We start from the raw sequence: 16,153 nt of genomic DNA, 5'->3' as shown, positions 1-16,153 counted from the left end.
CTTAAGACACTATCAAAAAAGTTATAGCATTTAAATACTCACTCTTCCAGAAAGCTGAAATCTTATTTTGTGTTTCCAACCAGGTTTTTCGACTGGGTGACACTCAATGTCCCAGAACTGTGCATAATCTCCTATATCTCTAGGTAAAAAGATTACAGCAACCTATCAAAGTAAGAGGAAAAGTTTGCAGAAGCTTATTAAAATAATCTGCACATCTTCACAATTTTACCTACTCAAAGTTACAGTTAAGTCAACGCAAAATTTACACACTACAGAAGACACATTCCAGGTGATCTTGCAGAAAACAATACAGCTCATCCTCCTTTGCTCACAAGAAATAGAAGTTCTGATGAAATAGGTTGTGCGAACACTTTCTAGCAAAATTTGAGTTCAGCTACTCTTCTTTAAGCAAAGTCAGCAAGGGCTGGCACAACTATTTCTATTAGTAAAATGGGGGAGAGAAGGGGACCAGGACAGGAAATAAGTGCAGCTGAAAGACAGCAATACCTTCCTTCATCTGTCACAGCTAACCTGTGAACAACTGCACTCCTCCAGCTCCAAGTCTGTAAGCACACTGTTCTACAATTACTAGAAGGCCTGAAATTTAAACCAGCTCACAGATCACATTTGATCACCCTTAAAGGTCACCTATGTAACAAAGGCATGTCTCAATACAGTGCTGTACCAGATTAATTCCAAGAATAAACTTGCACTGTTTTCAGACTTGAGGTTGGGGGAAGAAGGGGAGCAGCAGATTAGAATAGATCACAACAGTATCCAATTAGCCAAATATTATCATACCCACTGCAATAAAACAGCAAATCACGATAGCACTTTACCTTATCAGCTCCAGCCAACGATCTGGCACAGCAGTAATGTAAACATTATTCAAATAAGCCTGAACTAGGATGGCCAAGGCAAAGACAATTGTTTACATTCAAAGAATGAGTTTCAGTATTATGAAATAACTATGAAAAGGGACATCAAAAAGTTTTATGTCTTGTAAATAGACAAGAAAGTGCATCGTCATAGAAATAATGTCATTAAGAAACATGACAGTAATTCTACCTGTTCATCCTCACAGATTAAAGTAGCATTGAGGGAGGTGGTGAGGGACAAAATCCCCATAGAAACCTGTTCAGTATGTCCTTGGATGTGCTTTATAACTGCGGTTATGAAACCCTCTACTGGTCAGGACATTAAACTGTCAGCCACACAAAATCAACTTGAGGAGCAGACAACTCCTCTTAAGTAAGCATGGCATGACTGCTTCTAAGCCAAGAAAAGCAGTTCTCACACCAGTTTTGTCAGAACCCAGCACTATTTGTGATTTTCACAAAGCATTTAAAACCAATTTTCTGTTCTGGAATAAAACGTACCTTAAAACAAACCAAACCAAAACAAAAACCCAACCACCAACAAAACAGGAAAATACCACCATATCAAAGTTGAGCTACAGACTGCATGAATCTTTAGAATCAATTCAGCTGACAGTGTAACAGCCGTGGTAAGTAAATAGTGACTACCTGATACACCTCAAGATCCAGTTCTGGAAGGCCAACATTTTATCAGGTAACGTACGACCAGCTTCAAAAGTTCAACTGTTACTTCAGAGATTTTCTTCTCATCTAAGATCCTATGTTACAACTGAGATGCACCAAGGCTCCTGAAATATTTATAAATGTCAGCTTACCTTCTCTTCTCTGCGAGCTTCAAGAATACCAGAGACACGGGAACATCTGAAGGCAGAGTAAATAACCCTATAGACACCCCCACTCCCATCCACGTCCTGCAAGCAAAGTTGAGTCAGATTCAGAAAGGAAAAGGAAACAAAAAGCTCAACAACTGCCCCCCCCCCCCCCCCCCCCCATGCCTGCCTTGCAAAGGACTGAAGAAAAAACACCAACTCAAGCTGCTTTTGAGTAAGTAATACTGACTCCCTAGAAGCAAATGAACGAAGACTAACATGGCTACATTTATGCAGTCCTGATGACTGCTGAGTTCCAGTTTAGAGGCAGTGCACTGGCTGGAACAGGCCACACTCAGCCTTCTAGGCTGCACAGCTAAGAGGCTACATAACCATTTTTCATCATTTCATGACAACTGAGCATAATAATTCTAGCATAAAATCGAAGTGACCATCACAGCATTTCAGACTATCAAAAAAAACCAGGGAAGCATTTACAAATATCAACAGTACAGCTACAGCAATAGTATAGATGACAGCATTGTAATTCAAACACCCTTGACCTAACTTAGATTAACTACAGAGATACTACATACAGTGTTAATTCCACCAGCACAAGTCTCAAAACAAGGCAAATATAGTATTCTGCAGCCAAAAGGGACACATCTTTCATGTGTGCTTGCCTACTTAATGAAATCTGGATGACGATACTGAAGGAGCACAAGTAAACTCAGTAAGTGAACCAGAAATTGTCCCACAGAGCACAATTGGTTTCACAGTCAGGGAGCAAATTAGAGATGGAGAAAGGAGTAAAATATTTCCCTGACACAGACAGAGACAAAAAAGGAACATGCTCAGACATAGATTCTTTCTTGAGAGGATGGAGGGAGAAAGAGAACAGCAGGAAGAGAAGGAAAACAACCAAGAGATTTGCATAAAACTGTCAGTGGTAGCAGTCACTCACTTTCACATAGGGTGGTGCAAAAGATGACAAATGCCACTTCACATTTTCATCCCCTTTATTCTCCATTTCCAGAAAACTCTCTAGAAGAGACGTATCAGAGCAGTATATTCAATGTCTTGGTTCAAGTAACATAAGTGGAAAGAGATTAAACAGAAGCTATGCTTCAAGACACAGAGAAGTTGAATGGAAACAGTTCTCATGATGACACCTCCAAGAGCAGGCTCAAAGCAAGAACACTATCAGGGAAGTTTTGAAAGGTTATATAAAAGAAATCTGAAGTAAAGTCTTCTATAGCAAAGAATTATACTGAAGATGCTTACAAGGAACAAAGTGAGACCTAAATCTCACCATCAGTCACCCTAAAGCAGTAACAGATAATACTCAAAAAAAAAAAAAGCCTTGATGCCTATTATGTGACACAATGCAAAGGTGCTGCTGGCAGTCAGAAATTGCTGGTAGCCAGCTTCTTATAAATGCAGAACGTGACAGAGATCCAAGTCATCTCCAACAGTCTTGGTGTACTGCATTCAGACTTGTTACAGATACATTCACACACCAAAATAGAAGAAAATACAAAAAAATACCACAAGATACTCAACTCCCTCCTAAGATATTATTTGACTGTTCAGGAAAGAAAATACTGACCTTATAGTTTAGGATCAAACAAAGTTGCATCAAATAAAATCTGTTCTCATTCTAGTATGTATTTGTTACTTCATGGGTGTGTGTGTATGTGTATATAAACATATGTATATAAAATGATCACACACACACATATATAATGAAACCTCGATAAAAGCTTATGCTTGACTTGCAGAAAGAAAAGCAACTCACATAATGAGAAAACTCCAATTGTGACAGTATCAATAAGTACAGCTGACACCTCAAAATGTGTCCGCTGCTTCGAATCAACAGGTCACTTCTAAGTTCATCTCAGTTTAGATTAGCACTTCAGAAAGTTTAGCTGCATATAAATTATACGGGACATTTATAAAAACAAAAAAGGAGTATTGTATTACATGCCCCTCTCATAAATGTAGCAAAACACCCCACGTGTAAACAACAAATTAAGCCTTGCAAGTTCCAAAATCTGTTAAATAAAGTAGCATCAGTGAATCATTAAAAAATACCTCATCACCTGGAAAACTAAGCACTGCCAAAAGCATCTGGTGTCTAGATAACAGAATCCTACAGTGATTTGACGAATTTCAAACATTACTGGAATTAAGGGCCAGACTGAAGATTTGAGACTCAGTACTATCAGTGTCCTCTTCAATCATTAAGAACAGACAAGGCTAGCCAGACTCTTACCTGACATACCTATCATCTTAAGGAAGAACATTTATTTCTCTGCTACATGCAGAAAATGTGCTATGCATCTTAGGAACACATACAGAGAAGAATGGGTCTACTGCCAGAGTGACCCAAAAGAGCTTCAACAAAACACAGTAACATTATAGTGCCACCTTTGCTGAGGCAGAGTATGGTTGCATTCACCACAGTTCCTTAAAAGATTGACAATTTACCTGTCTGTATGCAAACCCAAGTAGAAAAGAGTATGGTTACACTGCATGAGGAACAAGGAGAGGAACAAAAGTAGGGGACTTCTGAAACAAGAGTTCTATTACAAAGAGTAGCATTTCAAACAGCAGCAAGGAGGAGGGAACTGGTCAAATCATACTTGCCATTCTAAAGGAACAAAAGCAAAGTCATGGGATTCAAATTCCCAAACATGCAATACAGTAAACAAAAACTCAGAGTGAAGATAAGATGCTACAGATGTTGTAAGGTAAGCAATAATACCTGAGCTCTGGCCAGGTCTTGTTTTTGGAAAAACAACGGTTCTGTTCTTGATTTCCATTTTTGTTGGAGGGAGCACTGAAAGAGGTTTTGCAACATGGATGGTAGGAGATTCTGACTGCTGAGGAAATACAGCATGTCTTCCAGATGGAAGGTCTGCTCCAGACATGCTCTGTGCAACTGCCTCTTGAATCTGCACTTTAATAAACTTTTGTACAATTTGAAAAAAAAAATTAAAATCATGAACACTGATATATTAACAAGTCAAACTATTCACCTCTATTTCTTTGAGCTGCAAGAGCTCATGTTGTTCAGCTGTACATTCCAACACAGTCACATGTTAATTTACCAGGTGTTCTCTAACTTCAGTTCACAAAGTTTAAACATTTTAGCACAAGTTTCATGTAGGACAACAGGAGACTTTACTGAAAATCTGCTATCTAGAGGTTTCTTCTTTTAAATCCTTTTCTCATGTTGTAGAATACAGCAACTAAACATGTGCAGTCTCCATTTCCTTCTCAACTTCTTTCCAGGAATTTCCCTGTTTGGTGTTTTTTAAGGCAGTTTCCTATTCTGTATCATACCTCACTTTCCTCCATCAAGAAGGAAAGTCGCTAGATATGCTGTTTTATCCTTTAGCTGTCTTCTTTCTCTCTCCAAGTGTTGTTACAAGTAACACAAGACACACACACTGGCTGTAACTGATAAAAACATATACACGGGTGTTTATTTCTTTGGGGAAGATCACCAAGGAGTCTTTCTGCTTTTACACTGATGAAAGATGATATTGTTGGCTTCAGATATTTTATTTGTATCTTTTAATTCAATCAAGGAAAAGTCTTGGATTAAGACCCATGAAGAACCTGTTTTAGTCTGCTTTTATAACAGACTGGTCAGCCAGAAGCTTAAGTTTAACTTAGATAGCTCAAAAAGAGCTTCTTTTATTTTAAAAGCATTTTAGTCTACTTGTATATATACATGTGTACATATATATTTGTAATTTAGCTTTTCTAGAAAATGCTGGTAAAGCATAGTGCTCCCTGGCCAGCTTCCCCTATTTGATGTACTGTACATGACATCATATGGCACAGTATGTTTGGGTCAGCTGTCCTGGCTGTGCCCCCTCCCAGCTTCTTGGCAGGGCAGCATTGGAAGCTGAAAAGTCCTTAACTGCTTAGGAACAACTGAAACACCGTTGTTCCATCAACACTGTTACCTTAATTCCAAAACACAGCATCAGACCAGCTACTGGGAAGAAAATTAACTGTACCCCAGCTGAAACTAGGACACTACAATTTGGGGGGGGGGGGGGGGGGGGCTTGACTGTTTTTTTCCTTAAAAAAAGAACTTAACAAATTAGAGAGACCAATGGAACCACTGTCTCATACCTAAGAGATGCTAGCATTACCAGACAATCAGACCTTATTCAACAGAATAAAACAAGACAGTTGCACCCTCAGCTCTCAAGCAAGCCACGCACCTTTTGACCATTATCACAATGGATATAGATTAGGCCACTCCAAGGAATTAATGATGGTTTTGAGGCAAGTGATGGATTAGGACTCACCAGAATTAGAGTACTGCTCCTAATAAAAGAGAATATTCACATGATCCTCACATTAGAATTAGTAACTACAGCAGATCTCAGTAGCACCCTCCTCAAAAAGGACGCTGCACTTTTAAAATAGCAAGTAAAGATGAATTAGAGGAAGTTAAATTTATTCATATATCCACCATATAATCAAGCTTTAGCAGTCAGAATCTTAACACAAACACACTTTATAAACTTGTCATTGATAATTAATGGTCATAGGGAAAGAGTAAAACCTCTCTTGGTAACATATGCAACCAGTCAGGCCACATAAAGCAGAGATATGACTGTTTCTGAAAAATAAACTTCAATACTAGTCAACAAGGGCATTTTACTGTTCAAACCAAGTATACTGCACAAACTGTATTTCAAGAATCTTTTAAATTAATTCTAGTTTTAGAAAAGCCAATTACTTTCCTTCCTCCCATGAAGAACTGATCTTCAAGCAGTTATGGCATCACACAGTAATCTGACCAGTGAGCACATAAATTCTGACTCAGTGTTCCATATTCAATGCTAGAGATATTTAAATAAAGGAGAGGAGAAAGTAATCAAGGAAGTATTTGAAAATGAAGGCCACTGGTTTCCTGTTAGCCAAAGCACTCAAGCTACACCCAAAGAATCTGCTTAAGAAGTCATCACACTTTTCATTTTAAAAGTTTAGTGTAGGAACAAGATCAGTCACCATAGGAAAGTCAGTTCCATCACTGTTGTCACAATATGACCTTCTCTACAAACTTCAACTAACAGATGTTAATGGCCTTAAAACATTAAATCAGAACACTGGTATTTCCTTAAAGGATTTGGAGAGGGTGGTTTGAGTATCAGTTTTCAGAACCCTTCTATTCATGGTTCGCTCTCTCTCATGTACAACCTGCATATGTGAGCATGATTTACTAGCTACACACAGTATCTGTTCTCACAAACCATTCCACTGCCTTTGATCCTACCAGCTTGCCTCGACATTTACTGAAAACTTCTCATACGAATCCAACTTGCATGGGGTCACAAACTCCCCAAAGAGTCACATTCAATGTAAAGACACTGCCTCTCAGTACTTTCACTGCCATGGAAAGGAGCAGGGCCTAGGAAAGAAACTCTTTCCAGAATGGGTTCGTGCAGCCTTTGGAGACTCCCAACAGCCCCTGCTCCAGAAATGCAATCCCTTTCACAGCACTATGCAATACTCCCAACACTGAGGCACAGCAACATGCCAGAGACTAGTGCATGAGAGTTCACCTGCATGAGAGAGTCTCTTGGAACACTACCTAATTCCTTAGGGACTCAGGACTTGGCTATTCCACATTCAGATAGGCTAGAGGTTGCCTTTAGCTTGTTCCATGGAACTTAAGAGGTTTAGTCAAGGTGAAACAGGGGGTGGCCTGCTTGCTCTAGCAAGGCAGTCAGTCCTTGACCTTAGGACCTTCTTTCACCACTACTGAGAAATTAATACCTTCTCCTTTCCCAGCTTAAATCAGCTCAAGAATCCTGTTGGCCCCAGCCATCACAATGCACAGAGTAAAAGGTTCTGGCTGGCTCCTGTCCTGACAGGATGACTGCTCTTGGCACTGCAGGAAAATGGTCACGGAAAGTAGAAAACCGGGCAAGCACAGCTTATTCTGCCTAAGTCAGCTGTTCCCACAGGCCTGCTTCCTCCTTGCAGGCCTCTGTTCCTGATCCAGACTACTTATTTGGACCTAACACATGAGGTTTCAGCTCATTCTTCTCCAGTGAATGCATTTTCAACTTATGCAGTGAGAGAAAATTGCTTGCAGAGGCCTTTGATTCCCTCTTTTGAAGAAATAATTCCACAGACAGTCCTGAGCCTAGCGCATGAGACACTCAGGATGTCTGTCCCTTCACAGCTACTGGGAAGTTGTTCATGACTCTGTCTTTTTTAAACTCCTGCTCTCAGCACTGACTGAATCTGCAAGGAGTGGCAGATATCCTAGCCCTTCTAGAGAAGCCTCTATAATTTGTTCTCACTGGTGAAAGTTACCCAGCTATACATCCAAGAATTTACATCTACATGAATATGGAAATAAGTTTTTTACATGTATCACATCTTGCACAATTATGCAGGACTGAAAAGAAACTCTCTGCTTTGGGCAAACATCTATGAAGTTAAAGCAACTACTTAAATAAAACTCAGAATGCAAAACCTATTTTTTGTGGAACAGAAAGTTTGGTTGTTTTTTTTTTTTGAAGATGAGAATAGTTTAATAGCAGAGTCTTAAAAGCCATTCTGAAAACAACTGTTAAAACCCCAAAATTTAATTGTGTAGACTTTGCTAGCATCTGTGAGAATGTTAGCATATATATCCACATAATGATTTTGACTACTGTTCCAAAATGCTGCTAATTAAGACACAGGTGACCTGACACTGCCTTCTTATTCTTTTCATACTGACAGATACAGAGTAGCAAGGGTTGAGTTGCAAAAATGGTTAGTTCCCAGATACTGTCTAAACAAACTAAAATAAATTCCTAAACACCGGATTTCCTGAATTAACTAATTTCTTTAAATAACTAGCAATAAATTCCTTAAAAATCTCACCATACTTTCACACCTAAAGGAAGCCTATGAAGAGAAACTTACTCTGGTTCAATAACTCCATGTTGTGGGGTGATAGTAAGGCAGTGAGCTGGCCATGAAAGCTCAAATGTCAACAACTTATCTGAATTGTTGACAATTTGTACATGTCCAGTGTCTGTTGTTCCACCTACAATACAAAAAAAATGTTAAAACACACAAAACTTCACGGAAGTGCCCAAGATTCAGAGATGCACCAGTTAAGAAGAAGCATTTTCTGCCCTATTTTTACCTCCATTATACTTTAAAATCTTCACTGGAATACAGTGCATATTATATAAATATTCACACAGACCACACTACCTCTGATGCTTTAACCAAAACTGTGTTCAAAGCAAGTTTACTGCTTACATGTAAAGATACTGCAGCAAGACTATTGACCAAGCTATATCTAAACACAAACAAGCAAGCACAGTATGCAGTAGTTATTTCAATAATAAAATGGTAATTTTACTAACTTAAAAAAAATACTTACTAATAGAAGGAGATGTCAAAGACAAGTACTCAGGTTTAACAGCCCAAGTCTGTGGAGCGTCTGATTTGTTCTGAACCAGATCATCAGTTTTTACAGGTAACGGAGGACCCTGAGGTCCTTTAACAGGAAGAACATCCAAAGTCGCATTGATATGTCTGACAGAGCTCTCCAATCTGAAAATAAAGATTGCATTAAACAAAATCAGTAATAAAAATAACTTATGAGTAACTATAATAGCCTACTGTTAGTACTTGAATAAATCCAGTACTGAAGTATAACATTCTTTACACGGGCCTTCAATTTAATTTAATTTCCCATTATTAAGAACAAATTAATTCAGCAGCTCTATCATAACAGCTTTTTCACAGAATATTTAGAAACAGAAGACACCATTCAGAATGGAAGGGAATTATCTTCAGGTGATAGAGTAAAATGCTTTCTCTATGCATATTTCCTTCAGATCAAGACAGTACTGCAGAGAGAAATAAGGCAATGCAAGTTGTGTTTCCAAGAATGCTGGCGTTGAGTAGGGACCTCTGAAGATCACTTAGTCCCACACCCCTGCTCAAAGCAGGGTCAGCTATAGGATGTTACTCAGGGCACTGTTGTCCAGTCAAGTTTTGAATTTCTCTGCAAATGAAGGCTTCACAACCTCTCTGGGCAACCTGTTCCAGTGTCTGACCACCTTACCAGAAAAAAGACTATTTTGTTTCCCCCTCATGTTTAAACTGAGCTCCTCGCACTCTGGTTTGTCTCCAGTGCCTCTTGTCCTGCCACTGGAAAACACTGGTAAGACTCAGCCTTCCTCATCTTTATGTTTCCATCAAGTATTTATACACCTGGACAAGATTCTCCCCCCACTCAAGCATTCTCTGCTCAACGGGCCCAGCTGTTAGTCTCTACTTGCAGGACAGGTACTCCAGTCCCTTCACCATCTCCAGGGCCCAGCATTTCACACTCTTCTTGCAAAATACATGACAGATAGGCTCATATATGAGAAGTAGGAAGCTGTTATTTTAGGATTCAGCATATTTTCTCAAGCTAAAAGCTTAGCTTGTTACAAATTTAATTTTACATACTGAAATAAAAGCAGAAATTAACAGTTAAAGAAAAAAAGTTTTGCTCCATACAATGTTGAGCAAACATACAGCTCTTCTTCCTAATATTTCTACTACTACTTTTAATGCTTCTGAGAATCCTTACTCACTTCAGAGTAGCTGAACTAATACCTGTCAGAATTCATCCTGTAAGATAGCAGTGGACCCAGGAAGGCAACTGATTCACTTAATTCCTTGACATTGGATTTCCCAACAGTCAGATCTGTAGTTAACACACTCAGTTCTCTAAAAATTACAATCTAGTCAGAAAATTCAGATCCTTGTGATGCTTCACCAGGGAATCAATTCAAATCTAGAAAAACTGGTAAGGCTATCAAGTGGGAAAAAACAAATGACAACCATCAAATAAGAAAAGTGTCCTGCTTTCTGCTGCAGACATTCGCTTCCAGCCTCTAGCTTTGCAACCTCCCTATGCCCAACAGACACCTTGCTAGCCAGCAAAGCTGTCAAGTATCCCAAAGTGTTCAGTACCTGGAGTTCAACAGGTACAAGCAATTCTACATATGCAGATGTCAAACACAACATGTCTAAGCAGGACCTTAAGAAAAAACCCATGAAGATTCAAGAAATCACCTATGTAAATATATTCCTTATAGTGTTAAGTTTAACCAATCTTTATTTTTTGTTTTATGCTACATAATCTTAGCAAGTAGAGCTTGGGTTTGGAGTTTCTTTCCTTTTCCAGGGCTTCAAATGCTACAACCAACCTGTTAAAACACAAGTGATACATCTATTTTAAAGACAAGGCCTCTGCCAATCACCCAAAGAAATCCTCTCAGTAACAGATCACTTCATTCAAGGGAGTGCCAGAGGTGGGGCCAGCCTTAGCAATGAACCTTCTTTTGGTAAGTACAGTACACACCGCACTGGCTGGCATATGGGCTGAATGAGGAAAAAGACATTAAGCCTTCATGATACCTATTTCCATCCCAGATAGGCAAAAATGCATTACAAAGAATTAAGTGGGTGTGGGTGCCACAGCAGAAGAGGGACACAAAACTACTGGAGAATGTCCAGAGGAGAACAAGGATTGTGAAGGGTCTGGAGGGGAAGTCTTATGAGGAGAGGCTGAAGTCCTCTGATTTGTTCAGTCTGGAGAAAAAAAGCCCTGAGGGGAGACCTCATTGTTGTCTATGGCTTCCTTACGAAGTGCAGCAATGGGGCAGACACTGATCTCCTACGGGAACAGTATGAAGCTGCAACATTGGAGATTTAGACAGGAGATTAGGAAGGGGTTCATTACTGAGAGGGTGGTCAGGCACTGGAACAGGATCCCCAGGGAAGTGGCCACAGCACTGGGCTTGACTGAGCTCAAGAACGGTCTGGACAATGCCCTCAGTCACATGCTCTGACTTGGCTGTTCCTGTGTGAAGCCAGGAGTTGGACTTGATGAACCTTATGGGTCCCTTCCAACTCAGGAGTTCAATGATTCCTATTAGGACTATACAATCAAATGCATTTTGGTAGTGCCTATGGAAAAAAACACTTCCTTCAGCTGAAGAATAGGAAGTGGCAGATACAGTGAATGGTGTCATTTGAGGGAATTCTTTAAAAGTTATAATAGTAATTTAAACAGATGAGAGAAAAACAGTGAGAAGAGCCACCTAGATATTCACTAGACCCATTCGCATTGAGCCAGCTCTTTCGCTTGTAAAGCAAGTCAATTTTCATCCCAGAGATTAAAGCCTTCAGTGAAAGGAGATGCACTTCAGTAAGGTGTTATTTAATAGTCAGTCTTATTGCTACATTACCTGTCTGATTCCAAATGACATTCAGGAGGCTGCTGAAATCCATGCTGATCAGAAGAGGAACACCCAGCCACAGAAAGGGTAACCTTCCTCATATTTGCATAGAAAAGATGGATATCATTTGTCCCCCGTGGTATATCACACACTAAAAATGAGAGAGCAATAGAGCAATTCTAGTAAGAGCAAATCTATCATGCCCAGAAACTACACAACAGAGATTTGGGATACAGACCAAGTTAATAATCTTTTCACTAAGATCTCCTAGGTGATGCAAAAAAGTTATGTACTGCAAGTTCAGTTATCAGGCATAATCAACATTAACATGAGATATAATGTATTAGCCTAAATAAACACCAATTTTAGCTTTTTAATTATAAGGTATTTATTACCCACCTTTATGCAAGTGCTATACACTAATCTGATCTTATGCAAAACTCGAGTTCAGTTTTACTTTTTCTTTTTCACCCTGACAAACAAGACTCTTACATTCCTAAGGCTTCACAGGAAAGAATTCAATTTGAGATCTATTATTTTTCAATCACTCAGTCTATTCAATCTAACACTTTGTTATATAATCCACTATACTTGCAAACATCAAATGTCAGGAATGGAAGAATATGATTTAAGAATAACCAAATGTTTCATTAAAAAGTTTAATCTTGAAGTCAGTTCTCTCCTTTGCTTGAGAAATGAACACTTCTCACACAAGATACATTTGATCTAACCATTATTTCCTTTCCTTCTTAGGTACCAACTACTATTAATATTTGCATATAGCGTCTGCAACTGAGCTATGCAATACAACAGAGAAACATACATTGTAGAAGCAGTTTTAGTTAGAATTTACATGCAGCCAGACATTTGTTAGCAAAGCTAAGTCTTGCAAAAAGATGTCTAGCAGAATGTGGGGTTTTTGGAAAAAATAATTTATTTATTTGATCATATGTATAAAAAATACAGAATTTTTTTAGGGTGACCATTATTTCTACTCTAAGTTTCTTTTATTCCAAAATCCCAGTCTCCAAATTAATTCTATTTAGTTCAGGAAATCCCAATTTTCTAATGTCCCATTAAAATATTTAACTCTTACAGCCCATATCATTTTCACCCATTTAAAATATCAAACAGCTACTTCATGATAACATTAAGCTGTTCCCAACAATCACATATCCCCCCAAGCACTTCCCCAACAACACAGAAACACTGGGCATTCACACCAACACAAACAGCACCAACAGCCTCATCCCATTCCCCTCTCTGGCTGATCAGGATCAAGGCTCCTCTCTGGGAACACAGAATCATAGAATGGTCTGGCTTGGAAGGGACCCAAGGATCATAGAGCTCCAACCCCCCTGCCACAGGCAGTGCCATCAACCTCCAGGCCTGGATCTACACAAGGCTGCCCAGGGCGCCATCCAACCTGACCTTGAACACCTCCAGGGACGGGGCATCCACCCCCTCTCTGGGCAGCCTGTTCCAGCACCTCACCACTCTCTCTGTAAAAAAAACTTCCCCCTAACATCTAATCTAAACCTCCCTCCTTTAGTTTTAATCCATTCCCCCTTGTCCTGCCATTGTCTACCTTTTTAAAAAGCTGATTCCCCTCCTGTTTGTATGCTCCCTTCAGGTACTGGAAGGCTGCAATGAGGTCCCCCTGCAGCCTTCTCTTCTCTAGGCTGAACAAGCCCAGCTCCCCCAGCCTTTCTTTGTAGGGCAGGTGCTCCAGCCCTCTAGTCATCCTCGTGGGACTCCTCTGAACCCTCTGAACACATACAGGTAGAACATGGATCCCTCCAGCTGCTGGCCCTGGACCATACCACACTGATACATCGAGAGAGCACCCCAGTGAAAAACTGACCCCATACTGTTTCAAACACTAATGTTTGTATCAAATTCTTTACAGGTGACTGGAATTAGTTCAAGAAACAGGGTTTGATAGCAAACTTGTTCATGACACTTAGAGGATTGAACAGGTCTTTTGAGGGCTGGGTTGGTTTGGTTTTGCAGTGGTTTAAGGGTGAGTGGCTTGATTTTGTGGGGGTTTTTTGTGACAATTACAATATACTGCATTCATTTCCAATTAATTCCTTGCTAACATAATGAGAAGTTAAAAATAAGTTAATTTTGGAAGGGACATACGTATAATTTGATGTCAGAGAAGTTGTCTGCCTCTCGATTTTCAAATGCATCTGTGTACAAGAAACTGAATCTCCCAAATATAAAGGCAAATACTCTCAAAATAAACTGGGCACTTTCAATTCACAGAGTGTGAGGAGACTAGGACAATTAATTTTGCTGGGAGAAAAGCACAGTACATTCTTTAACTAGACAAGAACTAAATGAAAAAAAACCAAGTTCTGTCCCAACTGAGACTGCTTCTACATTTATCAAAAAAGAACAAGTGTAAAAATAACTAAGACTCAAGCCAAAAGCACATATTTCCAGCTATAAACAAGTATACTTTTAACAGGTTTTAGGCTCACCTTCTGTCACAAGCTGCTCCCCTTGAAATTCTTTATCAAACACATTTCTCAGTGAACTGTTCTCTGGGATTAAGCCTTTTTCTATCTCAGGTTTATAAATTAAAGCTCTGTTGAAGAGACAAAGAAACAACAGTCATTAAATTACACAAAATATTTGAAGTAACACTTCAAAAAAAGTTACAAAGTTTGGTAAGAATCCACCATAATTTTATCCTTCTGTAAATACACCAACCTCAAACCTGTGGGCATTCATTTCAAACTGAATTCTTTCAATAATCTGAAAATGGTTAAAGAAACAACCTGCTTTACTGCAGCACAGCAAAAGGAACCACTGAAATAATGGCTACCACACACTTGTCTTTCCAAGACAATTGTTCCCTGCTGTCATACCTACCTAGATTTCTGACAAGCACATCATGCACCAGAGCAATTTTTCAATCACTACAGGAAGCAGGAGAATGCTATTTTGGTCATGAGTGAAAGCATTTTGAAGGAAAAAAACCTGACTAGTCAATGGCAGAAGGGCAGCAGGTACCAGCCAACAGCAGGGACATAGAGCCAAGAGGCATGACTGCCAATGGGAAAGAAAAGACTGGGAGGCACAGGGACATAAATAGTCCTGGGAAAAATGGGAGGCTACAGGTCAGTAAGAGCAGAAACCTGGCACTCAGGGTCAGACACTTGGGGGGAGGACAGAACACCTCAGCACTTCTAACTCTTAGGTCTAAGCTACTCAGCATGCTGCTAGCTATAATATAGTTTTGGAGTAAAGAACCTGAGCCACAGGCTGGAAGAGCAGGCAGAGTACTCACCTCACATTCCTGCCCCTAAGTCCCAAAGCACGTCCTCATTCTAGTACAGTTACAGAACGGGGCTTGGCTCACCTACGGTACTCAGGCATCAAGAAATAAGCATCTCTTGCAAATTATCAAGGGAGACTTCAGAGAAGCTCCCACCAAGAAGCAACCAACTAGACCACCACAGTCAAGAACTAAATGCCATACCTGCTGACTAATAAAATCAGGAAGGAATCCTCTAACTCATGCACCAATGCCCCAAGTCTGAATAAAAGTTTCCAATGCTACCTATATAGGTGCATCGAGCTTCTCAGTGGGTTTTCTGTTGATCAGTAGACCAATGCTTTTACCAAAGTATTTCTTCCCCCCCAAGGATTCAGTGACAGTGAGCACTGACTCAGACAAAATAGCTCATAGAAAAAATCAGTAACAAGTATCTTCTGAGATATCTGAAATAAGAGATCAAAAAGGTCACAAATGCAGCTATTCCACTAGATTCTTACTCAGTCATACAGCCAAATTCAGCTGTGTTTAATACTTCATTTAGATAAAAATACAATGACTTTCCTAAAGCTTCAGACAATCACATTTGAAAGCAATAGTGAGAAACTGCCAGTCTGAAATTGAGCTCTGTGATGAACATCAGTGCCTTAGTGCACTATTCTTAGCATTCTGCATTGTCACCACACACCACACACAGCACAAGGGAGTCATTAACAGCAGAGCATGCCAATTTTTGTGCACCTGAGCTATGTGAATTGAAGTGCAGAGTACCATAACTTCTATTTAAGCTAAGATAATACTCTACAAATTTCATCAGCATGTTACAAGCATACATGGATGTTATTTCTCTCACATACAGATCCTACTCACTTTCTTCATTAACAGAATTCAAAA

At 39.5% G+C, this 16,153-nt stretch overlaps 1 protein-coding gene across 1 annotated transcript in view; it reads right to left on the bottom strand.

Moving 5' to 3' along the window:
• The window catches only part of CEP192 (centrosomal protein 192), a gene marked incomplete at its 5' end in the record, with an annotated part of 68,715 nt that overhangs the window by 11,377 nt on the left and 41,185 nt on the right, over positions 1-16,153 (bottom strand). The window contains 9 exons of the mRNA XM_084260027.1: positions 43-162; positions 1,694-1,789; positions 2,652-2,731; positions 4,455-4,659; positions 5,932-6,037; positions 8,642-8,765; positions 9,111-9,283; positions 11,980-12,121; positions 14,460-14,566. Of these exons, the coding sequence (XP_084116153.1) occupies positions 43-162; positions 1,694-1,789; positions 2,652-2,731; positions 4,455-4,659; positions 5,932-6,037; positions 8,642-8,765; positions 9,111-9,283; positions 11,980-12,121; positions 14,460-14,566 (1,153 nt within the window). The remainder of the gene's footprint in view (positions 1-42; positions 163-1,693; positions 1,790-2,651; positions 2,732-4,454; positions 4,660-5,931; positions 6,038-8,641; positions 8,766-9,110; positions 9,284-11,979; positions 12,122-14,459; positions 14,567-16,153) is intronic.

The sequence above is a fragment of the Gallinula chloropus genome, assembly GCF_964237585.1.
Source record: "Gallinula chloropus genome assembly, chromosome: 2".
Taxonomy (NCBI): domain Eukaryota; kingdom Metazoa; phylum Chordata; class Aves; order Gruiformes; family Rallidae; genus Gallinula; species Gallinula chloropus.
The sequence above is the reverse complement of the archived record's forward strand: the minus strand, read 5'-3'. Positions and strand labels throughout refer to the sequence as shown.